The sequence below is a fragment of the Periplaneta americana genome, chromosome 9 (genome assembly GCF_040183065.1).
Source record: "Periplaneta americana isolate PAMFEO1 chromosome 9, P.americana_PAMFEO1_priV1, whole genome shotgun sequence".
NCBI classification, from domain to species: Eukaryota; Metazoa; Arthropoda; class Insecta; order Blattodea; family Blattidae; genus Periplaneta; species Periplaneta americana.
In genome coordinates, this window is record NC_091125.1 from 87172701 (window position 1) to 87198992 (window position 26292).

A 26292-nucleotide genomic window follows, 5' to 3' on the forward strand; every position below is an offset into this window, starting at 1 on the left:
TTAAAACGCATGTTCAAATTAAGATGCATGAAGATTTTGTGTCATACATGGTGTGCCACTTTTAATGTCATCTTCACTACTTAAATATATTAATATTAAATATCAATCTTGCATTCTTTGCTTGAATGCGTAAAGTTGAAAGAAAAGTGTGTGTGTGTCTAATGCCTACCCACATCACATTGCGTGATTCGGATTCCGCATACTGCGGATAGATGGCAGAACTGTGACCCATTTCCAAATTGCACACCACTTCTGCGGATCACGTTATGCATAATGTGTATCTGTGAAGAGTTATGTCGTGTACTAGGGGTGAGAGTATTTTAAGTGTTCGTGTAAATGTAGTGTAGGGAATGGGTGAGGAAGAGAGAAGGGAAAACCCGGTGTCCGCACGTAGCCTATTCCTGTCGAATAGCACAAGGGGGCCACCAGGCTTAACGTCCCCATCCAACGGACGAATCACTATCAACAGTGACATATGCCTTCCCTTCATATGCACTGCGGAGAGATTTAGGATATAACCCCGGGCATATTGGTGCACAATTTAGTGATTAGAAGTTGTGCACCCCCATCTCTCCTAGTCCTGAGGTAGAAATTTTACTGACTCTGCCGGGAATCGAACCCAGGCCGGCTAGTCTGGAGGCAGACATGCTACGACAGAGCTTCATCGGCGGGCAGTTGAAAGAAAAGTTGAACCGTGTAGCTGCAGTTTACACCTTTACCATGGTTTGAAGAGCCTTAATGTGTGAGGCAACTGAAGCGGTGGCTTGCGCGTTGTCTACTGTATGTTAAAAAAAACTGTCCCTAGTAAAAGGATAAGTTGCAAACCTTTCTCTCTTACGTTGAATTTCGACGCTGAATAATCTCTGAAACTGAAAGCATTGCTCAATAAATACCGTACTACTTTATTTTATAATTTACGATCATTACTCACTCAATACACAATATGGGAGATGGTTATTAATGTTAAGGAAATTTATAACTTTCAATGCAACCTCTTCAGAGAATATTCTTTTTGGCCGGAAAATATTTATTTCAACTTTAAAACCATTCATTGTAGGGCAAGCAGAAAAAACATTTCAAATTTCAATTAATGGTAGCCGATGAAGTCATGATCAAACATCACATTCTGTCTGCTCACACATAGACAAATAACACACTTGCTGTGCTGTGTTGTTTGATAACAGCTTTCAGCTGCTTTCTGTTTGTAACAGCTGATTGTCAAAACGATTCTTAAACAATGTCGCCAACCAAAATTAGAGAAGTTAGTGAAGCATCACATGTGAAAAATATATTGCGCATATAATATATATTCATTATACTATTTTTATGCATAATAATAAAACTATAATAATTCTGCAAGAATTTAAGAATTACATCAATGTTTACAATATATTGCTGAATAAAGTTATATTATTGCCAATGTTAGTAGCACTGTAACAGATCCGTAAGTCGTTAATAGTGCTCCTATAGTTAAAAATTTGAACTACAAGTTTGATAATTCTGGCATGGACAGCGGTTTGAAAAATTGTATAAGAATATAAGAAGTTCTAATAGTCTCTGTGGTTTGTTGATAAAACATTAATGGAGCCAAAGTTTAGAGGCTATTATCATTGTACAGAAGTGAAGTGACAAACTAAATGTGTTGTTATTAACGGAAAAGCAGTAACACTTTAATGGACACCAATATTTTTTAAGTAATTTGGGTTAGTTTCGTATGGAAATTCGATTCTGATTATTAATAGGAATTACCTCTACTTGAATATTTGTATAATCTGTGTTGCAATTTATCGATGTTTTGTATTGATTATGATTTCAGCAATATTTGTTCCACAAGAGACATACGAAATGCCTCCCCGCAGGACTATAACTCCACTGCCTCTGGAAGAATTATGTTTAACAGAAGTGATGAATTATCTCGAGAGAGAGTTAATCTTCTGCGGACAAGTTCGACGTTATCAACAGAACTCGCTTCTGTTACGCCGAAGAGGAATTGATGCTGATAGCCTTGTTGCTGAACTCAGAGGTCACTTGGATGGACTGCCACCGCTACTCAGTGAGATGGTTCGGCAGAAAATAACAAACAAGTAATTTATTATTTCATTCATTCATAGTATTCTGCCCAAGGGCAGGTCTTTCATTGCAAACCCAGCATTCTCCAATCTTTCCTGTTTTCACCCTTCCTTTTAGTCTCCGCATAATATATGACCCATATGAACAAGTAAAACTCCTATATTTTTACTTTATTTGTTCACTCTGTTGTTGAATTGATTAGGATAGAATATGTTTGAAATTATTTTATAACGTTTTAAAATGAATGAATTAATTGCGTATTGTTAATTTATGATCTTATAGTTACCTAAAGCAATTCTTAAGAAAAATGCAGACAAAAATTGTAGTAGGCCTACCTTTTTTTTTTTTTACTTACCGGTAATATAACAAAATATCGTGATGCAGAAAAAATGTTGAATTACCGTATAGAGTTTAACAGAAATAAGCCCACACGCTTTCCCATGTAATGCAAAAAGAGTGGCTTTTGGCATGTCATTCTCTTTGTCAGTCTGTACGTAGAGACTTACACCAATTTCACCTAAACTATCGGTGTTGGCGAGTTGTTTTTATGCCCAGTTGGCCTATGTACAGTCTTAGAAAAACGTTTTGTCGCACAGATAGGTACTTTATAAGTCCAAAAAGGAGGCAATGTGCAATCATCAGACATACAACGAAACAAAATTAATCATTTTTGTTGTTGTTGTTTTCTAATGCCAGGCGTTTGACAATAAAGTCATTTACCTCTTGCACTCCAATATTTTTCAAAGATATTATCATGACCAGCCACTGAAGCACAGATAATTAATCATTTTTAATTTTATTGCCTCAACTAGTTCTCTTGTGAATCAGGTCGCATGTGCTCTGATCATGCGAACTGCCTTGTTTCTGGAGTTTTTCTCAAAACTTTTTTCTAAGTCTGTAATTACTACAAGTTAGTTCAACCGGAAATGATACACATGAAATTAGCTTAATGATTTTGATAAAAAATTCAAAATCTGGTTAACAACTTCGCAGTTTCTTGCGCTTGATGGATATATGCATACCTACGGGGTTTTTGTTGATTTAGGTTAGGTTTTTTTTTTTTTTTTTTCAGACTAGCCTTAATTCAGCTAGTTTGTTTAGATTATTTGATAATTCGGTAGAAAACGTTGGTCAATATGACGGACATCAATGACATCATCTAAGATCAGTGACAGGTCAAGTTTGGTTTGTTGAGCTCTTTGGTGCCTTGCATATACGTTTTTTGGTAGGCATACCAACGAAACACAACCTGTCACTGATCCTTGATGATATCTGCCATATTGACCAATATTTTCTACCGAATTACCGATTATTTTAATTTGTTTATAATAGACTTGGATTTCTCAAACTAGTTCGTTTATTTACATGTTTTTTTTTGTTTGGTTTTCTGAGATAATTTTTGTTTCTTTAGTTTAGATTTAGTTTTTGTTTCTTTATATTAGATGTGCTTGGGTTGATTTTACTTTTATTCTACAGCTGTATTTACTCCAGGTTAGTGTCAGTTTTATTCTGCAACTTTGCTGACTTCCTTTTCCTTTTATTATCCTCCCTTGACTCCAATCACAACTTCACACGTCATGTCCTTCGACTTCTCTAGCTACAACGAATTCTAAAGACGAAATCCAAATCGTAACTTCGTAGTCTCAATTCAGAACTTCTGCTCTTTACAATAAAGTTACTATCGTAGGTTCGAGTCCAATTGCCTTTAGTTGTAATGAATTAGAAGTTCGTAATACTGTAAATGTATAATCCATAGTGTGATGATTGACGAAATTGCAGACAGAAAAAGATAGCAAAATAGGTGAGATGAGGAAGAAAGAGACAAAGACGGTTCTCATACAGGACCAACATTTTCATTTGTTCATTATATTCATAACCGCATATTCACTTTGTCTTGTTGAAATGGTAATGACTCGAGTTATTTGGATTGTAGTGACACCTTCCTCTTTCCGATAAACAATACAGTGACGTTGAAAAAATTGAATTACTCTGTAGACTCTGTAGATGTGCTGAATTCTATAATGCCAAGTCCTTTAATGTGAGTTTTGGTAGCAGTGAGTGTTCTATTACGTTACAATCTTTGCTCAAGACTGGGGGGGGGGGGGGAATGTTGTAATACACTGTAAAGTGTTAAAAGCAGGAACATTATATTATTATGTGGAATATTTTAACATCATTCATGGATTGGGTCTGGGGAAAACATTATAAGTAGGAGCATTATATCGAAGTTTCACTGTAGTATATCATTGATAACATGGTAGAAGAACTGAATTGTTGCAAAGTATGTGAATATAAACTACAGAAATTAGGAAGTATTTGCATCTTCGTAACATAGTTTTTGATGTCTGGGTATTTTCTTTTTATATGCTGGTATGATACGTTTATTAAAATTATCTCATTTTATACTTTTATATTGCAGGTTGTTAAAAAACACTAAGGCCATGGCCAATCAACCCGGATTGTTGGTGGGTCTTCTTGACATTGTTCTCAACAAAGAAGTGAAAACATTGGAACTAGGGGACTCAAGACTTCGTTCCGATTTTGAAATCTGGCCACTGATACTCAAAAAGTGCACTGGACTCGAGAGGTTGGTGATGATTTTGAATATTTTGTTTTACCCATCGGTACCAGAAATAATAACAGAAAATGGGCCTATGTGAGATCGTAATAATTGTAAGTATATAGTCCAAATAATGTATTTTCTTTTGTTTTGTTTTATATTAGCATGAATGAAGTAAGAGTAGCAGGATGTTGACAAAATTAATTAAGAATTTTTCAAATTCTCTTAAAAAAAAATTGCTCTGTAGGAAATGGTTTTCAAAAACATTGACGTTACTATAGGTATTATTTGTAATAATTTCTTAAGTGACAAAAAAGAATTTAAAGAAAATGAACTGTTTGAGTTTTCAGGCTTTCATGGTGAAGGTATTCAAGTAGTAGACTCTTGAGTATTGCACCATGAGCTGTAACTTTGCATCGCCAAAATTTTGGAACTGCATACATGTTTCATCATCAACAAATTGGTACGACCTAGCCATCTGCTCTGTTGGACCTGTTGTTTCGCTACTCTAAACAACTCTGTTTAGTGTGTGACTCTTCAGGTCATACGTTGGCCTCCCAGAAATTCTGTTAGGAGTCCAAATTTCTGCAATGTGCAGATGATTCTGTGAGCAGTATGTGGTCGTTTGTTAACCAGCCCAAACAGAATGTCTTTGGTGATCAAACGTGGCTATTTTTTCTTCACAGTGTTATGCACATCTTTCAGAGCTTGACAGTGGTATTCACATGAATAATACAATGTTTGTGCTAAAAAAAAACTTGCCATCATTTTGCATGCAGGCTGAATTGCTCGGAATTCTTTGGGTGGTGGTGTATTTTCATGCTTTGATGATTATTTGGATTTGGAGTGAAATGATTAAACCAGGTTTCACCACAGCTGAGAGTGTGATACGAAAATGCTTTCCTTCTGTGTTAGAACGACCCTTCATTTCACGGAAAACTTGTGATCTTCTCTGCCACTTGAAGGTGGAAAGTGTGTGTGTGTGTGTCTAATGCCTACACACTTCACTTGCGTGATTTGGGTTCTGCATACTGCGGATAGATGGTAGGACTGTGACCCATTTTCAATTTGTACACCACTTTGGCGGGCCATGCTGTACATGAATGTGTATCTGTGGAGAGTTATGTTGTGGTCTAGAGTGAGTGTATTTTAAGTGTAGTGTAGGAAATAGATGAGGATGATGAATACGAGGAAGGGAGAAGGGGAAACCCGGTGTCGGCATATAGCCTACTCCTGTTGAATAGCCCCAAAGGGGGCTGCCAGGCTTAATGTCCCCATCCGACTATCAAGAGTGACATATGCCTTCCCTTCATATATACTGTGGAGAAGTTTGGGATTTAACCCAGACATATTGGTGCACAATTTAGTGATTAAAAGTTAGTGTAGAGACAGATGCGCTGTCATAGAAGTAACTCAGCGAACTTGAAAGTGGAAAGTTGTCTGGGTACCTAGTGTGCACTAACCTTTCAAAAATGCAGATGTTTGTGAATAATTGTGTTAATAGTTGCCACAGAAAGATTTTTTTTCCACAAGTTTATGACGAGTAATCCGTCATTTTTCAGGATCAGGCGTTACTCAAGCTGAATGTTCTCAGAGACAATTCCTGTGGGCTGACCACCACACAACCTGGATTAACATTCATAGGTGTATGGCCTTTAAAATGTTCACACCATTTAAATGTCTTACTGTGCTGAGTGTCTCATCACAGTCATCACCATATTGTGCTTGAAATCATATACAAATGTCAGCTGGTTTCACGCCTTCTTTCGCTAGAAACTTAATTATAACTTGTTCCATGCACACACCAACAGTGTTGCTCGCCATTCTCTTGACCAATGATAGGAGACACTTCTCACATTTCACCATGACCGACAGATTGTACTTACATTCCTTTCTTATTCCTATGAAAATAAAAGTCTCAATTTGCTTTGAACTTTCCTCATAGCTATGTGTAGATGGCATACTAAAATCAGTTCTTTGTTATATGATGTCTCCAAATATGTACTTCTTTGAAAATCTTGAAATCGATTTTTGCAGTTTCATATTATTTTAATACTTTCTCTTATATGTTACAAAAAGAGGAAGTAAAAATAACGAGATATTAATATTAGTAGTTTCAGAGTTATTTTTATTTCCTTATCTCAGTGACTTCATGTTGTTTCCTACAGATTTGTCCTGGGTTCTAACATGTTTGGATCTAAGGGAGTGTTGGCAATCCAGCCATTTCTGACGACGCTAACTTCCAACTGTCCTATGCTGACGGAGCTGATTCTCAAGGACGCAGTGAGAGGATCCCTCACCCTAGCAACCATCGGCAAGAGCTGTAACCGACTGCGTACTCTTGACATCACTGGATCACAAATTAACTGCTCTGACCTCATTCATCTTTGTGTGCAGTCTCCACCCAGTTTCACATCAGACCTTCCACTTGTGAGTCTATCTTCCTGTAGTTACATTTAAATCACTTCATGATTGACTTGAGGTTGGACTAAAATTTTAGTTTAAATTTGGTTCAAGAATAGAGCTTTTGTATACAGTAAGAAGTCTTGACTTTTTTGGCCCTCTGGGTATCTAATATTGTCGTTCTCGGTAGCCTAATGTTACTGTGCTTTGTTTTGGGCTTACTACAGATTATTATTGTACATGTCTAATGGCAAGAGAAAAATAATGAGACAAAGAAGGTAAAAAGGGGAGAGAAATGGTGAGGGAAAGTTAGAGGAAGTAATGTGATAAAAAGGTTGAGATGGAGGTAAACAGATAAGATATAGAGAGGTAGGTACAGAGTGTTAGAGAGATATAATTGCACTAAGAAATGCATCTGTTGCCTGACCAAGAAGAGGCAAGTGGTTAAAAAGAGTGACTAATGTGTGCTAAAAAATACTCGTCACAACTTTAACATGATTTTCAAACAATACGTATTTATCCTGTCAAACAACATACTTGACAAATAAAATAGGCTACTGTCTTTTTATGTATCTTGGATAACACTTCAAGACTTACAATGTTAAGAGTATTATGTTATAAGTATCTAGATACAGTAATTTATAATACCATATTGACCCAAATCCAGTACAATGTTTTTTTGCATTAAAACAGCTGTGTCAGAACTGTACTTGTATAGGTATTATAATCGCAGCCTAATTCTTTTTAGTTGTAAAAGAAGTTTCTTTATGGGACATGCAGACTGTACCAACTGATTCATGCTACATACCCAGAATTAATTTTTACTACTGGTAAAAATAGGCCTACATGTAGTAATGCAAACAGTTAAAATACGTTATTAATACTGTGAACATATAATCAATTTAATTTCTTTTTACTTTCTGGTAAAGAAAGGAACAACTATCCCCCTTTCATATTCTAACATGCTACCATTCCATAGAGTATCTACAAATATAAGTCGAGTGAGACAATGTTTCCATAAGAGTTTGGAGGAACAAATTAAGGATAAACACTGGAAGGACGCACTAAACTCCCCTCTCCCCGAATGGCCCAGAAGAGAAGCTGTTGCGACATTCCGCACCGCATTAGGTCATGACTATCTGACTAATCATCTCTACCGCCTGGGTGTACTATCCAGCCCCCATTGCATGCTCTGTGGATGTTCAGACAACATGAACTCAAACCACATTAAGACTTGTCCAGCGCTTTCATCTGTCAGCTTTGTGGATAGATACTGGGAGGCCAGAGAAAGAACCTCTCCTTTGTAGTTTCACTTGCACATTGTTCACTTTATTTTGTTTTCTATCTTTCATTTTAGTTTTTATCGCCATTGTACGGCCAATGACTCTGGTCAAGTGCCACTGCATTGAAAAAAAAAATTATTTTTACTATCAGATCAGAAATACGTAGGTTCTTTGATTAACCACTGTTACAAGTTCTAAACATCTGCATTCCACATTGATATCATGGCTTCGAATTCCTGTGGATCTGAGTAGAATTTTGTGGTGTTTGATGGTATGTTTCCTGTACCAGCATTGCTTCTTTAATCATCATGCTTTGTAGTTTGCCTCCCATGGTGTGCAGAGTACAATGGCTTTGGCACATCATGGATAGATGGGGACACTTGCATGAATAATGCAATCAAGTACCCCTCTTTGGATATAAAATAATATTAAAATATTCTCAAAGAAACTTCAAAACATGTTAAAAGTATACGAAATTGGTTTCTAATAATTACTGTATGTATTGAAGGAGAAACAACTCAAACTATGAAGAAGAAAAAGTAGATGGGAAAGACTGGGAGTGATATCAGCAGAGGATATTGCTAAATATTGGAACTGGAAACTTGAAAATATCTTCAAATTTGTAAGTTTTTTTTTTTTTTCATTCTACAAGAATGTGTTCCATATCTTCATCATGATTATTGCACCACAGACAAGTAGGATTATCAGAAATGTGAAATCGGTGTAGGTACAATTATGTGACAATGTGACCTGTTCTGGCTCTTGTTAAAAATGTTTGAACATGTCTGGGCAAGTTTTTGTACATTTCCAGGTCATTTGGTTTCTTTTGTACAGACAGTAAAATTTTTCCTTTGTCAGAAGAGAGCCAATTGTTGATCCATAGAATAGATCCAACTGAATAGACTACAGTGGACTATAATGGGCTTTATATCATTAAGAAGATTGATTGATTGATTGATTGATTCTACAAGATTTAAAAAATGTTTTTTTTTGTCTTTTTTTTTTTTAATCCAATGCCACCAGGTTGTCTTTTCGACATTTCTGGTCTTCTCTCCTGGCCATGGCTTAATTGTAACCCACTTTTGAGGTTGGGGCACCTGGAAGGCGGAGTTACATTACCCCAATTATGTGATAGGATGATTATGATAATGTGGTGCCAGGAGAGGTCAGATTTAAAAAATGTGTGTTGTATTGTAGGAGAGGTTTTTATTTTTCCATTTAGAACATCTGAAAACTTTGTGTCGTATCATATTCAAGGTCATAGTAAATTTAGGCCAGTGTGGTAATTTAATGCAAAGAAATCTGTTAAATTAAGTAATATTACATCTTTTCATAGTCCTGTCAAAATCATTATGTATTGCAAGTTACACTGTTCAGGTTGAGTGTGTCATTTCCCCTGATACTAATAGCAACAGAACATTTTTCTCTTCTTTTGACTGGAAAATACCGTTTGCACAAAAACTACTATATACAGTTTGAAACTCACATGTTGAGTTTCTTAACGTGAAGAAACACAGTTTGTACACTTCTCGAGATTAGTACACAACAATTGATTTAAATCACGCAATAAAAAAGAATGCTAATGAATTGAACACTCTATATTTACAGGCATACACTACAAAGTGCTTAGTAGTGAGCTAATAATAACTGCTTGATTACATTATGGTAATAGCTTACTTTCTTTACATCATCCTTTGTCCCAAACTAGCAGTTCCTCCAGCCCCAGACATTAGAGATGGAGTGGAGGAAGGAAAGAGTGGTGGGAAATATATGTAAATAAAGAGAGGGGAAGAGAGAAACATACCTGCAATACAACCTGCAGCAACTTGCGGTTGCTGTCGTCTGCGATACAATGAACTTTTCTGTTGATTTTCGAGTTTGGCATTTTTTGCGGTTATTAGGCTATATGCTTATTTAAGTTGTGTTAACTCTCGCTAGTGGTTTTATATTTTATTTTATCCGTCTTAGTATTTATTTTATTATTGTAAATATTTTTGTTTTATCACTATTATTATTATTATTATTATTATTATTATTATTATTATTAATGAATTATTTTGTATTACAATCTTTGTATCATTTCTGTCACGATTATTCTATTATTATTATTATTATTATTATTATTATTATTAATGAATTATTTTGTATTACAATCTTTGTATCATCTCTGTCACGACTATTCTATTATTATTATTTTTATTATTATTATTATTATTATTATTATTATTGTTATTATTATTATTATTATTATTATTATTATTATTATTATTATTATTATTATTGTTGTTACTATTATTTTATATCATCAGCATTATTATTTGAACCCTGTAAAATTTATGTAGACTACTGGACTGTACCCGAGCACGAGCATATGCTCATTTCGGGTATCTATCCAAATGTAAATTCAAATGTAAATTGTAAATAAATTTGAATTTGAATTTGAATTTGAACTGAAAATGAGATGGAATCGCATGTTTTAACTCAGAACAGATCTTTGCCATGGAAAGAATAGGATGGTGATAAATTACTTTTAAATATATGTTTATTTTCATATTATTACTATTATTGTTTACTACTACTGCTAGCGTCACCGCCCCCATCAATGCGCTACTACTGAAGGCATATTTTGTAGACTTCTTTGTTTTTCTGAGTAACAGCATATTACTGTGATGTATTTTTAAAGAAGTGTGCTCTGCTCCACCTTGGTCTGTTTCAGGACAACACGAGTGAGGATGACTTGAACCCCCTGTGCCAGACACTGGAGGTGCTGTTTCTTGGCAACACCCACGTTCGTGCAAAGGGTGCAGCCTTTGTGCTGAGGGTGATTCCAAACCTCACTTCACTTGGCAACTTCGTGTTCACAGCAGCAGGACTCAGGAGATTGTATGGGCTGAAAACCAGGCCTTGGCCAGGTCACAAACTCAAACATGTATGTCTGTCTGATCTCGTACTAAACAAATTAATGCATGTATGACTGCTTTTCTATCTCACAATTGAACAAATTGAAGCATATACAATGAGGGACATAATAGTTGAGCTACTCGAGTTTTTTCTAAGTCAAAGAATGTCACACTGTGCATGCTCCGAGCTAAAAGTTTTCAATCATATCGTCATGTGAATGCAAGAATTAGGTAACTCGAAATTTGCTTTTTTTAGTTATCTCTGTTATAGCATAGCAAAACTCGCACAGAATGTAATGCAAGAACTAGGTAACTGATCTAACGATACCAGCGACATCTATTTTCCAATGTAACAAATAGGTAAAAGAAAACGAGACATATTCCTTAGTGCAATAAATAAGTAAATAGGCAATATCTAAAAACAGAAAAAATTGAGTTACCTAGTTCTTGCATTCAGGTGACGATATGTTGACGAGATATTCGCTTCACTTTTCTGGTTAAATATTGCATATCGACGCATCTTTTTTTTTTTTTTTCTTATGATGCCATCTATTGTTTTCCACCAGCAATTACAATTACACATACCCTGAAATTCTTTGAGTTGTTCTTTCTAATGGCACCGGTATGAATTTCGTAATACGCATAGTTACAAAATTATACAGTTTATAATCACTGATGTTTCTGTGTACACAGTGTATAACTGAGAGAGTTTTAATTATTTCTTTGGATGTTATGATCGAAAACATTTACCACGGCATTTACATTTACCCTCTAACTGTACAAGCAGTAAATATGGATACTGCCACTGAGAATGTTATATTTTGTAATATAGTGACTAACATTTTGATCTCGGTCAGGGCAAGTTACCTGAATGAGGTTTTTTCCGGGGTTTTCCCTCAACCCAATATGAGCAAATACTGGGTAACTTTCGGTGCTGGACCCCAGACTCATTTCACCGGCATTATCACCTTCAACTTGTTCAGATGCTGAATAACGTAAGATGTTGATAAAATGTTGTAAAATAACCTACTTAAAAAAATATTTTGATCAGGGTTGCAAGACGTCTTCTGACTTCTCAAAAGTTACAATTTTTTATTGGATCTAAAAAACAAATTAGAATTAGATTTCAAACATTAACAAGATATGAAGAGAGAATCATTTTATGCTGCACTGTCTACTACATTTAAATTTTTTATATGTACAATACAGTGTGATTTGGAAATTTATGACGACAGATGCCAGTTAAAGTGGCACATCTTGAATTCTTGGTGTTTATGTTCAGAACGTGGTTGCTTTTTATTTGTGCTTATATTTGTTTTCACTTTTCAGGCATTTTATCGTGGACCTTCCAATGTTAAGCTCAAAGTCTTGGCCAATTGCTGCCCAGCATTGGAGTCATTGTTTGTAGGTTCGGATGCTCCACGTAGAGTTCATTTCCATGTAAGTCACTTACTCGTTTGTTGCTTGCAATTATTTTATTATTCTCCTTTTCCTTCAGAGAATCTAAAATAATCTGAAGCCTATATTAATTTGGCACATTGTGTGTCCCAATTACAGGGATTAAACACATAACCCCGAGGTAAGTATAAACTTTCATAAATTGAGTAGCTTACTCACCTTGAAATTCTGAGGAATTGGAAAAGAACAGTTTTCAAAGAATTTGTAGCTGACTCCAGTTCTGTACATTGGAGAAGGATAGATGAGAAAGTTTTTCTTCTCTCATTTGCCTCACATAGGACCATGTGATGCTTATGACTTCAGATATCTCTTGAGGTGACGGTAAGCTATCAGTATTCCATATATAAACAGGTGTATTATTCGATCAACAGCACTTTGTATTGCCCAATATAGGTTGAGCATGCTTTTGGAGAGCTTTGTGTATATGTGTGTAAGGTGGTGGGTTGCTAGTTCTGCACATCAGAATCATTCGAATTTTAATAATAAAAATAAACTGATGGTTGGTAATACAGCAGGCTTAATGGTGTAAGACTAAGGTTCTTTTGTCCTCCTATTGTGCTTTAACATGCTTTTATATGATGAAAGATGAGTGGAACAGAGAAAAATTCTCTCTGGCACCGGGATTTGAACCTGAGTTTTCAGATCTACATGCTGACGCTCTATCTACTAAGCCACACCGGATTCCCATCCCGATGTCAGATTGAATCCTCTCAGTTTAAGTTCCAACTCTTGGGTTCCCTCTAGTGGCCTACCCTCATGCACTGCGTCATATATATGTATGATAGTGGCACAATGTCCATACATGTGCAGAGGTGTACTCGTTATGAGTGACTAACTGGCCAGGATCCGACGGAGTAAGCGCCGTCTTAAATCACAAAGTGATAATTTTCGTATATCATGTATATTATTATGATGTATCGAAGTACATATGATATTTCCGTGCTGAAATTCTGCATCACCATATGATGAAAGATGAGTGTAACAGAGAAAAATTCTCTCCGGCACAGGGATTTGAACCCGGGTTTTCAGCTCTACGTGCTGACGCTCTATCCACTAAGCCGGATTCCCATCCCAATGTCAAATTGTAAAGCTCTTCATACTGTTGGATTTAATAAAATAACTTTCGCGTCATCCATTTCATTAAACCCTCAATATTACTGCGATTGGAGGCCTTGCAATCAATATATTTGCCATGATATTCCCTATTTCGATCTTGGACCATACGGAAATCTGTTTAGAATTCTCTGGCCAGAATTATGAACGGAATCCGGTCATGCGGACAGAGATACAACAGCCAAGTGGGAGCTGCTCCATTTAAAATAATGCAAAGAATAAAAATCTGAACACACTCAATGAAGCCATTCCAGTAAGTGAGTGCCTACCTTAAAGTAATCTGATTAAGATTATTATATGGTTAGCTGTCTACTTAAGGGGAGTAAGAAACAAAATCAGAGTACACAAGTAAACACAATCTCAGCTCAGAGAAGAAGAAAACAATAGTTAATCGTGAAACATGTTTGAATGTGACTATCATATTATACACCTTTTCGGGAACTATACAACGTGAATTGTATGTAATGTTATTAATTTCAGGGGGTTATTCTTTGAGATATTTCAAACAAAAAGTTAAATAGAATTTTGCTTATTTTTGCTTACTTTCTGAGATAAAAATAGTTTTATAGGAAACATTTCATAGCACGTTTTGATTTAATTTCCAATATGCTCAGTTAGTTTAAGAGAGAATGTATTATCATAATAAATTATTGAAAAAATTTTAGTTCTTTGAATATGCAGAAATTTGTAATGAAGAAATGTAATATTTTAAAATTACTGTTTAGAACAAAAAATTACATTTCTTCGGATCAAATTTCTGCACATTTAAAGGACGAAACTAAAATTCTTTCAATAATTTTTTATCATAATACACTGCTCTCTTAAATTGACTGAGCATATTGGGAATTAAATCAGTGGCTTTCCCAAAACACACTATGAAATGCTTCATATAAAACAATTTTTATCTTTAAAATGAAGCAAAAACGAGCAAAATTGCATTAAACTTTTTGTTTGAAATATCTCAATGAATTACTGCCTCAAATTAATGACATCACTTACAGTTCACTCTGTATATGTTAAAAATGTGGATCTTGAATTGACAGATTTAATAAATATAGTTGTTTTGAAATGTGTTGGTCTGAAGTAGTTAATCTTCAGTGGCTAACGAGAAAAACAGGCAACAGCATGAATCGCAGTCACGTGATTATCATGATCTAGTCATGGCCATCTTGACAATCGTTTAATATAAATACATGTTCAAAGTTCTAAAAAACAAGGAAATTGCTGTATTAAACTCTAAATGTGCATTTATGTATAAACTTGTTCAATGTTGGCCATGTTATGAGTAAGAATGTGACGTCATGCCGTAGCCTGTCTTTCTCGTTAGCCACGTTCATCTTCATGTGACGTCATTCAGCACTAAATTTGAATAGTCATCTACTTGTGAGTCATGATGCCCGTACAATTGTGTGTTAGTTTAAAACATAATAATTTTACCGAGATAACACTTTTTGTTTCATGTTATAATTAATTTTGTAACCAGACTGATTCACTTTTACCCTCTGCAGATTTTTCACCATCTACAGATTATTCAAACACTGTCCTGCTAAACTAACTAAGGATGACAAATCTGGAAGATAGATGCGTTTTGAGTCGCCAATCTTTCTTTTCACCTCCTTCATTTGTTTGGCCATGCTCTGTGTAGCTGTGGAATGTCTTAACATTGAGACTACTGTCTCAAAAAATGACTATTAAAGCAAAATGCTCTTTGTTTTAAAAAATTATTTTTATGTTACAGAATTTTTCGGCATTCAAAATGTTACGACGACTTACATTGGAAAATATTCACTGTGAAGACATTATGGCTGGATTAAAACACACTCCAAACCTTGTTCACCTACAGGTAAGAATAGTTCTTAAAGTCAGCAAACAGTGGTGATTTATTTAGAAGATTTTATTTTGATTGCTTCTGTGTCGTCTTTGGTAACTAGTGTTATAGTGCTTGCCTCTGAATACAATTATTGCACGTTCATACCCACTCAAAGGCAATAGATTTTTAATATGAAGTCCGTTTTCTTCTGGGAGAGAAGTAAAGTTAAGGATCTTATGTTACATTAAGTTTATGATATATAAAAGAGCTTCGACATATGAATAAGGTAAGGTCGCAAACGAAATTCACAATTAGCCACTTAATAGTTCATAGGAGGTTCCCTAACAAAGAATGGCTTCATATTTTTACTAGTGGATCCTTACTGTCCAACCAAAATGGAGCAGATGCTGGTGCTTCGTGTACACTTTTCTCATTTTATAAATCCTTAGATTATGGAGTTACAAATTTTGATGGATAAGTTGAAGTCATCTATTCGACACTTCAAAATTTGTTGCACCATATCCCTTATTTTGAACAAACTGTTATATTCAGTGACTGTAAAGCAGCTATTACTGCTATAACAAACAATCTGTCACCTAAAAGTTAAGAAAAGCATATATATTAAAAAATTATTGTTAATTATTTATGGCTAATCAGTTTGAATTTGTTAATTACTTATGAGCTAATCAGGCAAATTAAAATGCAGAATGCGTAAACAGTCATCCTTTAAAGAAGTTCACCATAGTAGTCTGCTTCATCTTGAGCATGAGAACAGAGGCATCGTGTGGTTAGCACAATGATCACCCCATCTGTTATAGCTGGTTTCTGTAACAAGATTTCACTATACCTTTAATAGCTCCCCAAATTTATCATGATGCTGGATGGGCACCAGTCCCATACACTGGCTCAGGTCTACATTGAGCCACTGGGGCCTACAAGTACGTAAACTTTTAGAAGAAAGTAAGGAACATGTATTGAATGAAATAACTACTGTAGACATGACAAAAGCATAGTATTCTTCCACATGTATGTGTGATATTTAAAGCATAAATAGTATCGGTATGATCATGGTATAGTTACGAATATGTAAATAGAGAATGATTAGTATGGAGATGGTCATGATTAGATATATTTTGCGCGAAAAAGTGATCTTGTTAATTATTCTAAAACACAGTATGTTAAATAATACTGTTTCTTATATCCCTCATTTCTTTAAAATTTTTAGGAAATTCCTAACAAAATTTTATGAAAATACGAGGTGTGATCATTAAATTCCGAGATCTGTCCCATAAATGGAAATAAAATTACCAGATTTAAATTTGGCTTCCATCTTCTTCAAAGTAATCCCCTTGGGCAGCTATACACTGATTTCAACGTGTTTTACATTTTTGGAATATCTCCTTGAAGTCGCATTCTTGAAGCCTGTCAAGCACCTTCTGCAATTCGCATTGGATCTCCTCCACCGTGCCAAAATGGCGACCCCTTAGCTTCAATTTCATCTTCGGAAACAAAAAAAAAAAAGTCGCATGGGGGCAAATCTGGTGAATATGGGAGTGAGGAATGACAACCATCTTGTTACTGGTGCAAAACTGGCTTGTTGTGAGAGCTCTGTGAGCTGGCACATTGTCGTCGTGGAGCATCCATTTGTTCTCTGTCTACAGTTTTGGTCGTTATGTTCAAATGGACATGAAGATCATCATGCACGATTTGTCGAATTTTTCGACATTTTCGGCAGTGTTGCACGTGTGTGGTCGACCTGGCCTCTCATTGTCCTCCAGCGATGTTCTGCCATTTCTGAAACGCGAATGCTACTCAAAACACCTTGCTTGACACAGTGCTTCATTCCCTTAGGCTTGCTTCAACATTCCATGGGTTTCAGTTGCCGATTTCCCGAAGAATTTGATGTTGGCTCTCTAGTCCAGTTTTGAGTCCATTGTGATTTTGCAAATGCGTGGGTGCACGTGCTAACAAAACCTTGTGTAACACAAATCTCAACGAAGATAGCGCTTTGAAACTTTGTGTCGCGTCTCTTCAAGGTCGTCTAGTATCACTGCTGTCCGTGCATATCAATCATGTGATCCCTTCGCCCACAGTCTCGGAATTTAGTAATCACATCTCGTATGAAAGTGATTAGTTACAGAAAATGAATACTTTAAATCCACAACAACAGAATAAAAGGTATTTGAACTACTTTTGAAGGCTTATTGTGCTTGTCGGTAGAATTAGTGATAGCGAGATAGTAATTGGTGAGATGAGTCTGAGGATTCGCCATGGGAATACCTGACATTCACCTCGGAAAAAGTCAACCAGGTAATCCAAGTGGGATTGGAACTCATGTTTGAGCGCAGCCTCAGATCTCGAGTGCAGCTCACACCAGTTGCTTTTTTGACATAGAATACTCCCTTTTTAATGGCTTGATTTTCATACTTTTCTTGTACTGCCATGATTGTAGTTTCTTAATTTTTTATTTTATTACAGATTTCAAGTGTTGGTGTAGATTTTGGCATTGTGGGTCAGTGTTGTCCTCTTTTAGAGAAACTGACAGTTTCAAAAGAACCTTCTCGAACTGTTACACTTCCACCAAACAGGGGTCCTCTTTATACCGAGTTACAGGAACTTAAGGTAAGACAATGGAGATAATTATCTGTTAGTCTGTTAATTTTATTTCTGATGCCATCATTAATCCTCAATTTTTAATAATCTCTGTTATTTTTAGAGTATATTTCTGCTTACGACACTGAAGCTGTTTTAAAATGTTTTTTAAATTCCGTTAATTCTGGGGGAAATGAGGTTTAGAATAAAAGTTGTGTTTACGTCGTGTGTTTGGATTTAATATCTCCACCATTCAAAGTCCTTATAGATTCCATCATCAGAGTTATATAGTGTCAGATCTAAGGAGTAGCCTACCTTTTTAGGTTCTTTATGTCTTACTAATCGAAACAGTTAGTTTGGATTAGCCAGGCATAATGGACCCAACAAAGTAGAGAGACCCTTCAGGTCTGGTACTACATTATTCAAATAAATACAAAGGAGCTAACTAAAGTATGCAATAAACAGAAAATTACTTAAGGATATTTTAATGTCAACGATAATTTTTAATGTTAATAATGTTAATTTTAGTGTTAATGATATCAAGAAACTATGAACTTAAAATAAAAAACAGTTCCTTGACTGAAGTTTGTATGACAGCCTTGACACCAGTAATCTCCTAACATACGTACTTATGAAGTCTTGCATTACAATTTCAGATGACATGTACAATTTCACTGGAGTGTGGAGCCATGTTCTTGACCAATGCCACTAAGCTGCGGAACATTGAGATAACCCGCATCAGAGACTTAACAGATGACATCTTGGCTTCGTGGCTGAGAAAGAATCCTCTGCAGCAACTGGAAACGGTAACGCACATATTGACACTCAGAATTTCATAAAATTTATGTTCAGATTCGTAAAAGGAGAATTACATACTGGAGTATCCATAGTCTCTTTTTCCGACATTCTCATTTGTGTTGGGTAGAGTTTATGAAATACAATAGAAGCTCTATTATCCGTGTTAATGAAGGGGGTGGGCTGAACAGTTAAAAAAAAAATCAGATAATCCATACCATAAAATATTTTCGTAAATTTAGTGAATATGCTTACATGCTCGTAAGCTCCTCTATGGTCTTGTATTGTATACGCTAGGTGGTGGATCAGAACTTCACTGATTTAAGTCTGGTTGTTAACAATGGGTTGTTAAGCTGCAAGGAAACTCCTTATAATGGCTGTCTGTTGGAAGATAGGAAGAGTGGACGTTTCGTGCTTAGATTTACGTAACGGTACTTTATACACGTCATCCTTGATTTTTATTAAATTGCATAAGTTGTGATTCCACTCTCGTATTCTGAGATGTGCCACAGTTTCTCGTTCCCCAAACCACTTTATTTGCACTTTTTGATACTTGGTACAACACGATGTCTTTTGATACTCATGGAAGAAATTTTATATAGAAGTTATACAGTACAACTTGAACAGTAGAACATACTGCATAAGGGCGAAGTCTTGTAATAATCCTCTCTCGAAAAAATAACGTGCTAATATAATGTATAGAACTTCATATATTTCTGTAGAAAAAAGAAGCAAGAGGAAGACAGTTGGATAATTCAACAATTGGTTAATAGGGTGACGGATAATCAGGGTTCTACTATAGTGGGTAATTTTATTACATTGATTGTTTTAAAAGAAAATAGAAAAATAGAGAGAAGGGAGCCCTCTCTTTTCCTTTCCGTTGTTCCTTTATTTCTTTCGTCGTTCTTAATTTTTTATTCATTCTTTTTTTCTTATTTTTATTTTACATGTAGTGTAAAGAGAATGATTGTGACATTGTGAGAAATCGATTTCGGGATTTCTGCGGTAGTATAGGTTTTCAGCATGCTGTCTCTTGTATATGTTCAGCGATTTCTTCTAAACTGTCAGGCGGATTTTGTTCATATTCAGTACAGGAATAATTTTATCTGGAAATAATAATAGTTTTAGTAAACAAATAATGGATCGTGTTTTGAAATAAAAAAAAACATAATGATGATCCTCCAGATGATGCTCATCATCATCATCATCATCATCATCATCCATGTTACATGATCCATTCAAGTATAGGTTCCAATTGCCTGTTACTGTCTCAATGCTGAATTTTCAGTCAATCTCTTTTTTTAGAAGCTTCAAGGGTCTCTTCTCGTGGATGTATAGTCCCGACGCTGTTATTTCCAGCGTGACTCCGCCCCTTTGCTTACGTCTTAGAAAGTAAAGGCTCTATAAAGTCTACTAGTAGTAGTAGGTAGGTAGTATCATTCGCCATTTTTGTTCTCACATTGCCGAGCTACCATACGAGGAATCTATTTGCCACACCGTTAAACATTATCATGTCGTAGCTCCTATGATAATAAATCAAACGCAATGTAATTCAGCAAATAATTGAGCGGCAAATAACGTCTTCGTGTGCTTTCTGCGAACGCCAAAAAAAAGAGCTAAAATGGCTGGCGATTATATTAAGTATTTATCGAGCATTAAGAAATGAATCAGCGAATCACAAGACGCGCACGTTTAAATGTAGCCGACCTGCAACGCGATTGGCTGCCGGAAATTAGAGTGACGGGACTATAGTGAAGCACAGCTTTTGGGAGTCTTATAATATGAATGCATATATTGTACAGGTTGTGATACGTACAGAGCAGTTAGTTGGGTGGCCTATTCAGTACAGGTGAACATGTTTGTCTACGACTTACAGTAGGCCTAAGTAGGGAAGTATTATATGATGTGGAGTTGCATCAGAACTTATTTTGAACACCCGATGTGAATTTGCACACACAAGGCTGACATCCCAATTCTGTTCTACTGCTGTTAAGAGTAGGCTATAACGTATTCGTTAGTTACTAGAAATGCCACTGGTGAAGATATATCAGAAGAGTTATAAAAGTATTATTTTATACCATTTATTTATAAAATATGTTCACAATAGCTACCCTGTTATTATACTTACTGTAAATCGTAGCTAAACTTGTTCACCTGTAATAACCTGGTTAAGCCACCCAACTAACTGCTCTGTATGTCTCTGAGATAACCCAGTGATTTTCCCAGTGAAGCTGGTTGCTACTTATAAAATGTATGACTGGTTAGACCTGAAGTTCCTGCATAACATTTGTTTCTTTTTATGATCCCAGCAAGTATATATCTCTGTTGCTCTCATAAATTCCATTTGTTTGGTTCTAATTCTACATAGATGTTTATTTCTCATTGTCCACGCCTTATAGTCTGAGCACTAGCTCTGAAACCATGCCGTATGAGGAAGTGGGGAGCAGGGGGACGTGACTCAGCAAGTATAGTATGGTCTAATGGGTTCCACAGCACATTCCTGCCACGGTTTCAGTGCTGGTGCTCAGACAGTACTTCCATTACTTACTACATATCTTGATAATATATGATTCTTGTGTGTTGTATTGAGGAAAGTTTCTGTTAATTAATCCCTTTGTTTTACTATATTTAGATTTTATAAGAGATACCTAATTCATTAAGAAATTATAAATTTTTTCTGATGTATGTAAAATCATTTACTCTTTCAATTAATCCTCAAGATTCGACAGACAATTTTCTTTGAAATGAAATATGTACCCTAATAACAATACGAACTTTTGTTTTCTAAACTGCACATATGTGGAGATAGAGTATTGCTTCCTACATTAATTACTATGCGTTATCATCTATATATAATTTGAACTGGTAATGGAAATTACGGGAAAACGGCTGAACGGATTTTAATAAATGACCCCTCATTTTGAAGCTTGGAACCCAAAGTTTTTCGGAAAAATAGTAGTTTTCATTGAAATGTCAATTTTCCTACATCATTTTCCTTTTTTAAAGAATCTATCTTTCGTCAGTTTTGAGAACTAATTAATTGCATTCACAGCCTACTTGATGTTCGCTTCCTTAAGCGAAGCGAGCATCAAGTCGACCGTGTTGCATTTCAGAATAAAACAAAACACACACTACAATAAACAATAGGCTATTACACGAAGGCCATGACCTACAGGATTGCTGACATAGAGTTCAGATGGCTCAGATTCTTTCCCATCATAATGCCAATATGTCGATCTTCATTTGTGCAATTTTTTGATAATGTATAAAAAATAATTTACAGGTCTGATTCTCTGGTCTGTGGTTTTCCAAGTACAGCTGTGTATTGGATATTAAGAACTACAAAACTTAAGAATGTTTGATGACATTATTACCATTAAAAATGAAATATTATTATAGTTAATGCAACACATAATGATATACTGATGATATGAAAGTGAAACCTTTTGGGGCTTTATGAAAGTAGACGCAGAGAAAGAATATTTTATATTAGATCTTCATTTCTGTAATTTACTGAGTAATGGTTATAGGCCTATATAAACTTATGTTACTGAAAACTATAAAACTTACGTAAGGTAACAATATTGTTGTTAAAAATGAAATACTTTTACAATTATTAATCAAGTGGTGTGGGTCCTTTTCATATATGTAATGGCAGTGTGATATAGATATTTATATGTCTGATTCTCTAACTTTCCTTGGTAGTAATTGAGTCATGCTTCCTATTTTAGCTGCGTCTTTAAACTACATCAAAATTAATTTCATATTTCTTTGGTTTAATTGATTAGATTTGTGATCGCTGCCAAACATATTTTGTTGTAGGGAAAATAGCATGCCATTTCACTTCTTGCTACCGTGATGAGTAAGTTTATTTCCCGCAACCAGCAACAAATGAAACATTGAAGCTGCTAACAATTTATGATGGACAATTTTATTTAGGGGGCATATAAGAGTCTACAACTCTGACATATCATTCGCCTCATTTTGCACATCTCAGCAATAAATTCCTCACAACAGCCTATATTACAGAAAATATATGAAATAACATTCATTGTTACACAAATTAATCCAGCAGTATTTGATAGATCAGTATTGTCTGGAAGAAGCGCAAAAAATTACAGTTCATAAGAAAAGACCAAAAGGTATTACTTATTGATAAAATAAGAGGCCTACAAGATTTTGTAGTCTCTTGATCACCTCAGCAAGATCTCTTAGTGGGAAAAAATGATTCTGCCCTCTACATTTCAGGGTAGTTAACGAAACATGCAGCAGCTATACCAAGATGCTAAGTCTTATTCAAAGCATGACAAACCTTACATTTTCTTAACTTTCACATACAATCCGCAATGACCCGAAATAGCTACTCCATTACTCCCACATGAAAAACCTACAGATCATCCTGGCATTGTTACTAGCGATTTCGCATTGAAACTCAAGAACTGAAGATGGATAGGTTCAAGGAAAAGTATTTGGCAAAAAAAAAAAAAAAAAAAAAAAAACATTCAGAGGGAATATGTTTCACTATTATGGAAGCAAATAACTTTCAAAATGTCTGGTATTCTTCATTGAAAATAAATCTGAACAATTTTTATTTGAACTTTTTATGGACTTAGTTTGCAGCAATTGCTGCACAAGCCACTAGTTCTCTTGAATTTCACAGATCTCTAGTAATGGGTCATTATCACTGTTGTAATATACTGTATGTAATCTCTTTTGATTTGTTCATACTTACTGACTGGTCCAAGTCCTCATGCAGACATGATTAGTTTTGCATTGTGTGTAGTTAATATTCAGGTATATAGAGCTGACAAGGGAGAGTGTGGATATGCTGCTGGCTTGCTGCCCACGCCTGTGCAGACTTGGTGAGCTCGGGTCATGGGACATCCGTTCCTGGGAGTGTCGTCGGCTCAAGGACCTGGTAGTCCAAGAGAACTATGCATTACACCTCGTGTTTTACACACGCACTGCTGTAAACATCAGTGATATCATTACTGAGAACTGGACATCAGATGAGGACATAGAGGAGCAGTTGTAAAGGTGAGTGCAGCTCTTGCAGTAACAATGTTTACAGGAAATATGTTGTCATTAATATTAACTGTGTTAAATATCATTGACAACAAGAGTGAATTCAAGGAATTGTTCAGGACGAAATTTGTCGACTACAGTAAAATACAAATTTTTTTTCCCTTATTTAAAAGTGTATTATTGTGTGTAAGACCAATAAGCATTATTCTAATACAGTAATAGTAATTTGTTTTTGTTTACTTTTGAAACTTCCAAATACTATCTTCAGTGTTCGGTAGGTGTCGAGAGAATAACATTTATAAGGTACTTCTGTCCTGTCAGAACTTTCTTAATATACAGGATGTATCAAAACATGTGGGAAGCTCTGAGAAATTGATAGAGGACCTGAAAACAAGCAAAAAAGTTTATATAAACATATGGTCAATTTCACTTAGTTTTTTAGTTAGTCATTGTTTATGGTGTACATATTATCTGTGATCATTAGAGGGAAAATCTGTGTGCAGTTAGAAAATGAAACAGATTAGACACGATGCAAGCAGTAGCAACACAGTCCATGCATATGGCGCGAGTAGTAGCAACACAGTCTATGCATACTAATCTTGAGGGACCGCACACAGATCCGCCCTCTAGTGATGATAAACAAGCCACATATAATTTTCTTCTGTATTCAAGTCATCATTGATTTGTTTTGTAGTCAAAGTCACCTGATGACAGTTGCTATAACAAAATAAACACAGGACATATGCTATAACTTTTATTGGTAATTGTGAAAATTTGTTATTTTGAGTGTATTACAACTAGTGGTCAAAATGGAGTACTAATCAGGAAATGGCAGAAATGCACCTTATGTATAGACGAGCTAATTGCAATGCAAATGAAGCAAGGCATTTGTATACTGAATAATTTCCTAATAGACAGTTACCCAACAAGACATTCCAAAGAATACATGACTGTCTTGTGGAAACAGGCTCTTTTAAAAAACGTGTTTCAGATGGTTTAAGACCAAAGAGTACCAGAATGAGCAGCACCAGAGACACAGCAGAAATCGAGAATGTGAGTCATCTGGCAGTGTCGAGAATTCTAAGGGAACAACTCCTTTATTCATATCACCTTCAAAGAGTCCAAGGTCTTAGTGAAGCTGACTTTTCACCCAGAGCAGCATTTTGTACCTGGTTACAACAAATTTGTGTTCAGGACCAACACTTTCTCTCTGCTGTAGTCTTCACCGATGAAGTGAAGTTTACCTGAAATGAAGTACAGAACTTTCACAATATTTATGCATGGGCTAACAGAAATCCCAAAGCAGTTTCGGAAGCAAGACACCAACAACAGTTCAGCATTATTGTTTTGGCTGTAATAATTGGCGACACATTAATCAGTCCTTTCATTTTACATGGAATATTGACAGCAGCATTATACTGCGACTTTTTAACAAATGACTTAACTTAAATGTTTTGTTGGAAGAAGTTCCATTGAACTTAATTCAGCGCATGTAGTTCATGCATGATGGGACACTGCATCATTTTCCTCTTGCTGCTAAAGCAATTTTAAATCAGTGATTCCCTGATAAATGGATAGGTTGTGAGGAACCAACATCCTGGCCTGCTCGTTCTCCTGACCTCAATCCATTGGATTTCTACTTATGGGGTCATTTAAAGGCCATTGTGTATTCCAGACCTATTCATAACATAGAAATTCTTCGCCAGCAACTTGAAGAAGGATGTCAGCAGATACAGCAGATGTTGGAATATGGGAGAGAGGAAGGCAGTCAATGATGCGGCATTCAGAAGCCTGTATTAAGGCTCATAGTGGCCATTTTGGGCACTTTCTGTAGAAGTTAGAAGTTTCCATGTAAGTTGTTAGTCCTTTGTTCCTGTCTTGTTTCGTTATTTTTTTCCTTTATTACTTTTCTCTCCTTTCCTCCCTTAGGTTTTTTCCCTATCCTTTTCATCTTATTGCTTTATTTTCGCGCTAATAGTCCATATCCTGAAAATGCCAAGCTTCTGCCTTACTCTCTTCTTCAAACATCAGTAAAAATTACAGTGCGAACACTGAATATTTTTTAACAGTTAAAGAATTATCATGTTGCATAATGAGGCAGCACATGCATGTTTGTTTATTATAGGTTATCTTGTTTGTTATAGATGCCCTATCTGTGATGGTCAACGCTGCATCTGCAGCTGTGACAATACTGCTGTTGAAGCATTCCTGCAAACTGTTGCTGGACTTGTTCTTAAAAAATGAATTCTTAGGATTAAGAATCTGTACTTTTCTCTTGTTCTT

The 26292-nt window shown here is 35.6% G+C and overlaps 1 protein-coding gene across 1 annotated transcript; it reads left to right on the forward strand.

Annotated features, from left to right (window-relative positions):
- Nucleotides 1-1490: 1490 nt before the first annotated feature.
- LOC138706198 (uncharacterized) lies at nt 1491-26292 on the forward strand. The gene is made up of 11 exons (XM_069835222.1): nt 1491-1703; nt 1817-2084; nt 4490-4657; nt 6799-7060; nt 11033-11245; nt 12546-12656; nt 15526-15630; nt 18076-18219; nt 18846-18995; nt 23768-24021; nt 26154-26292. Exons 2-10 carry the CDS (start codon nt 1846-1848, stop codon nt 24017-24019), a joined length of 1644 nt encoding a protein of 547 aa, XP_069691323.1. The 5' UTR covers nt 1491-1703; nt 1817-1845; the 3' UTR covers nt 24020-24021; nt 26154-26292.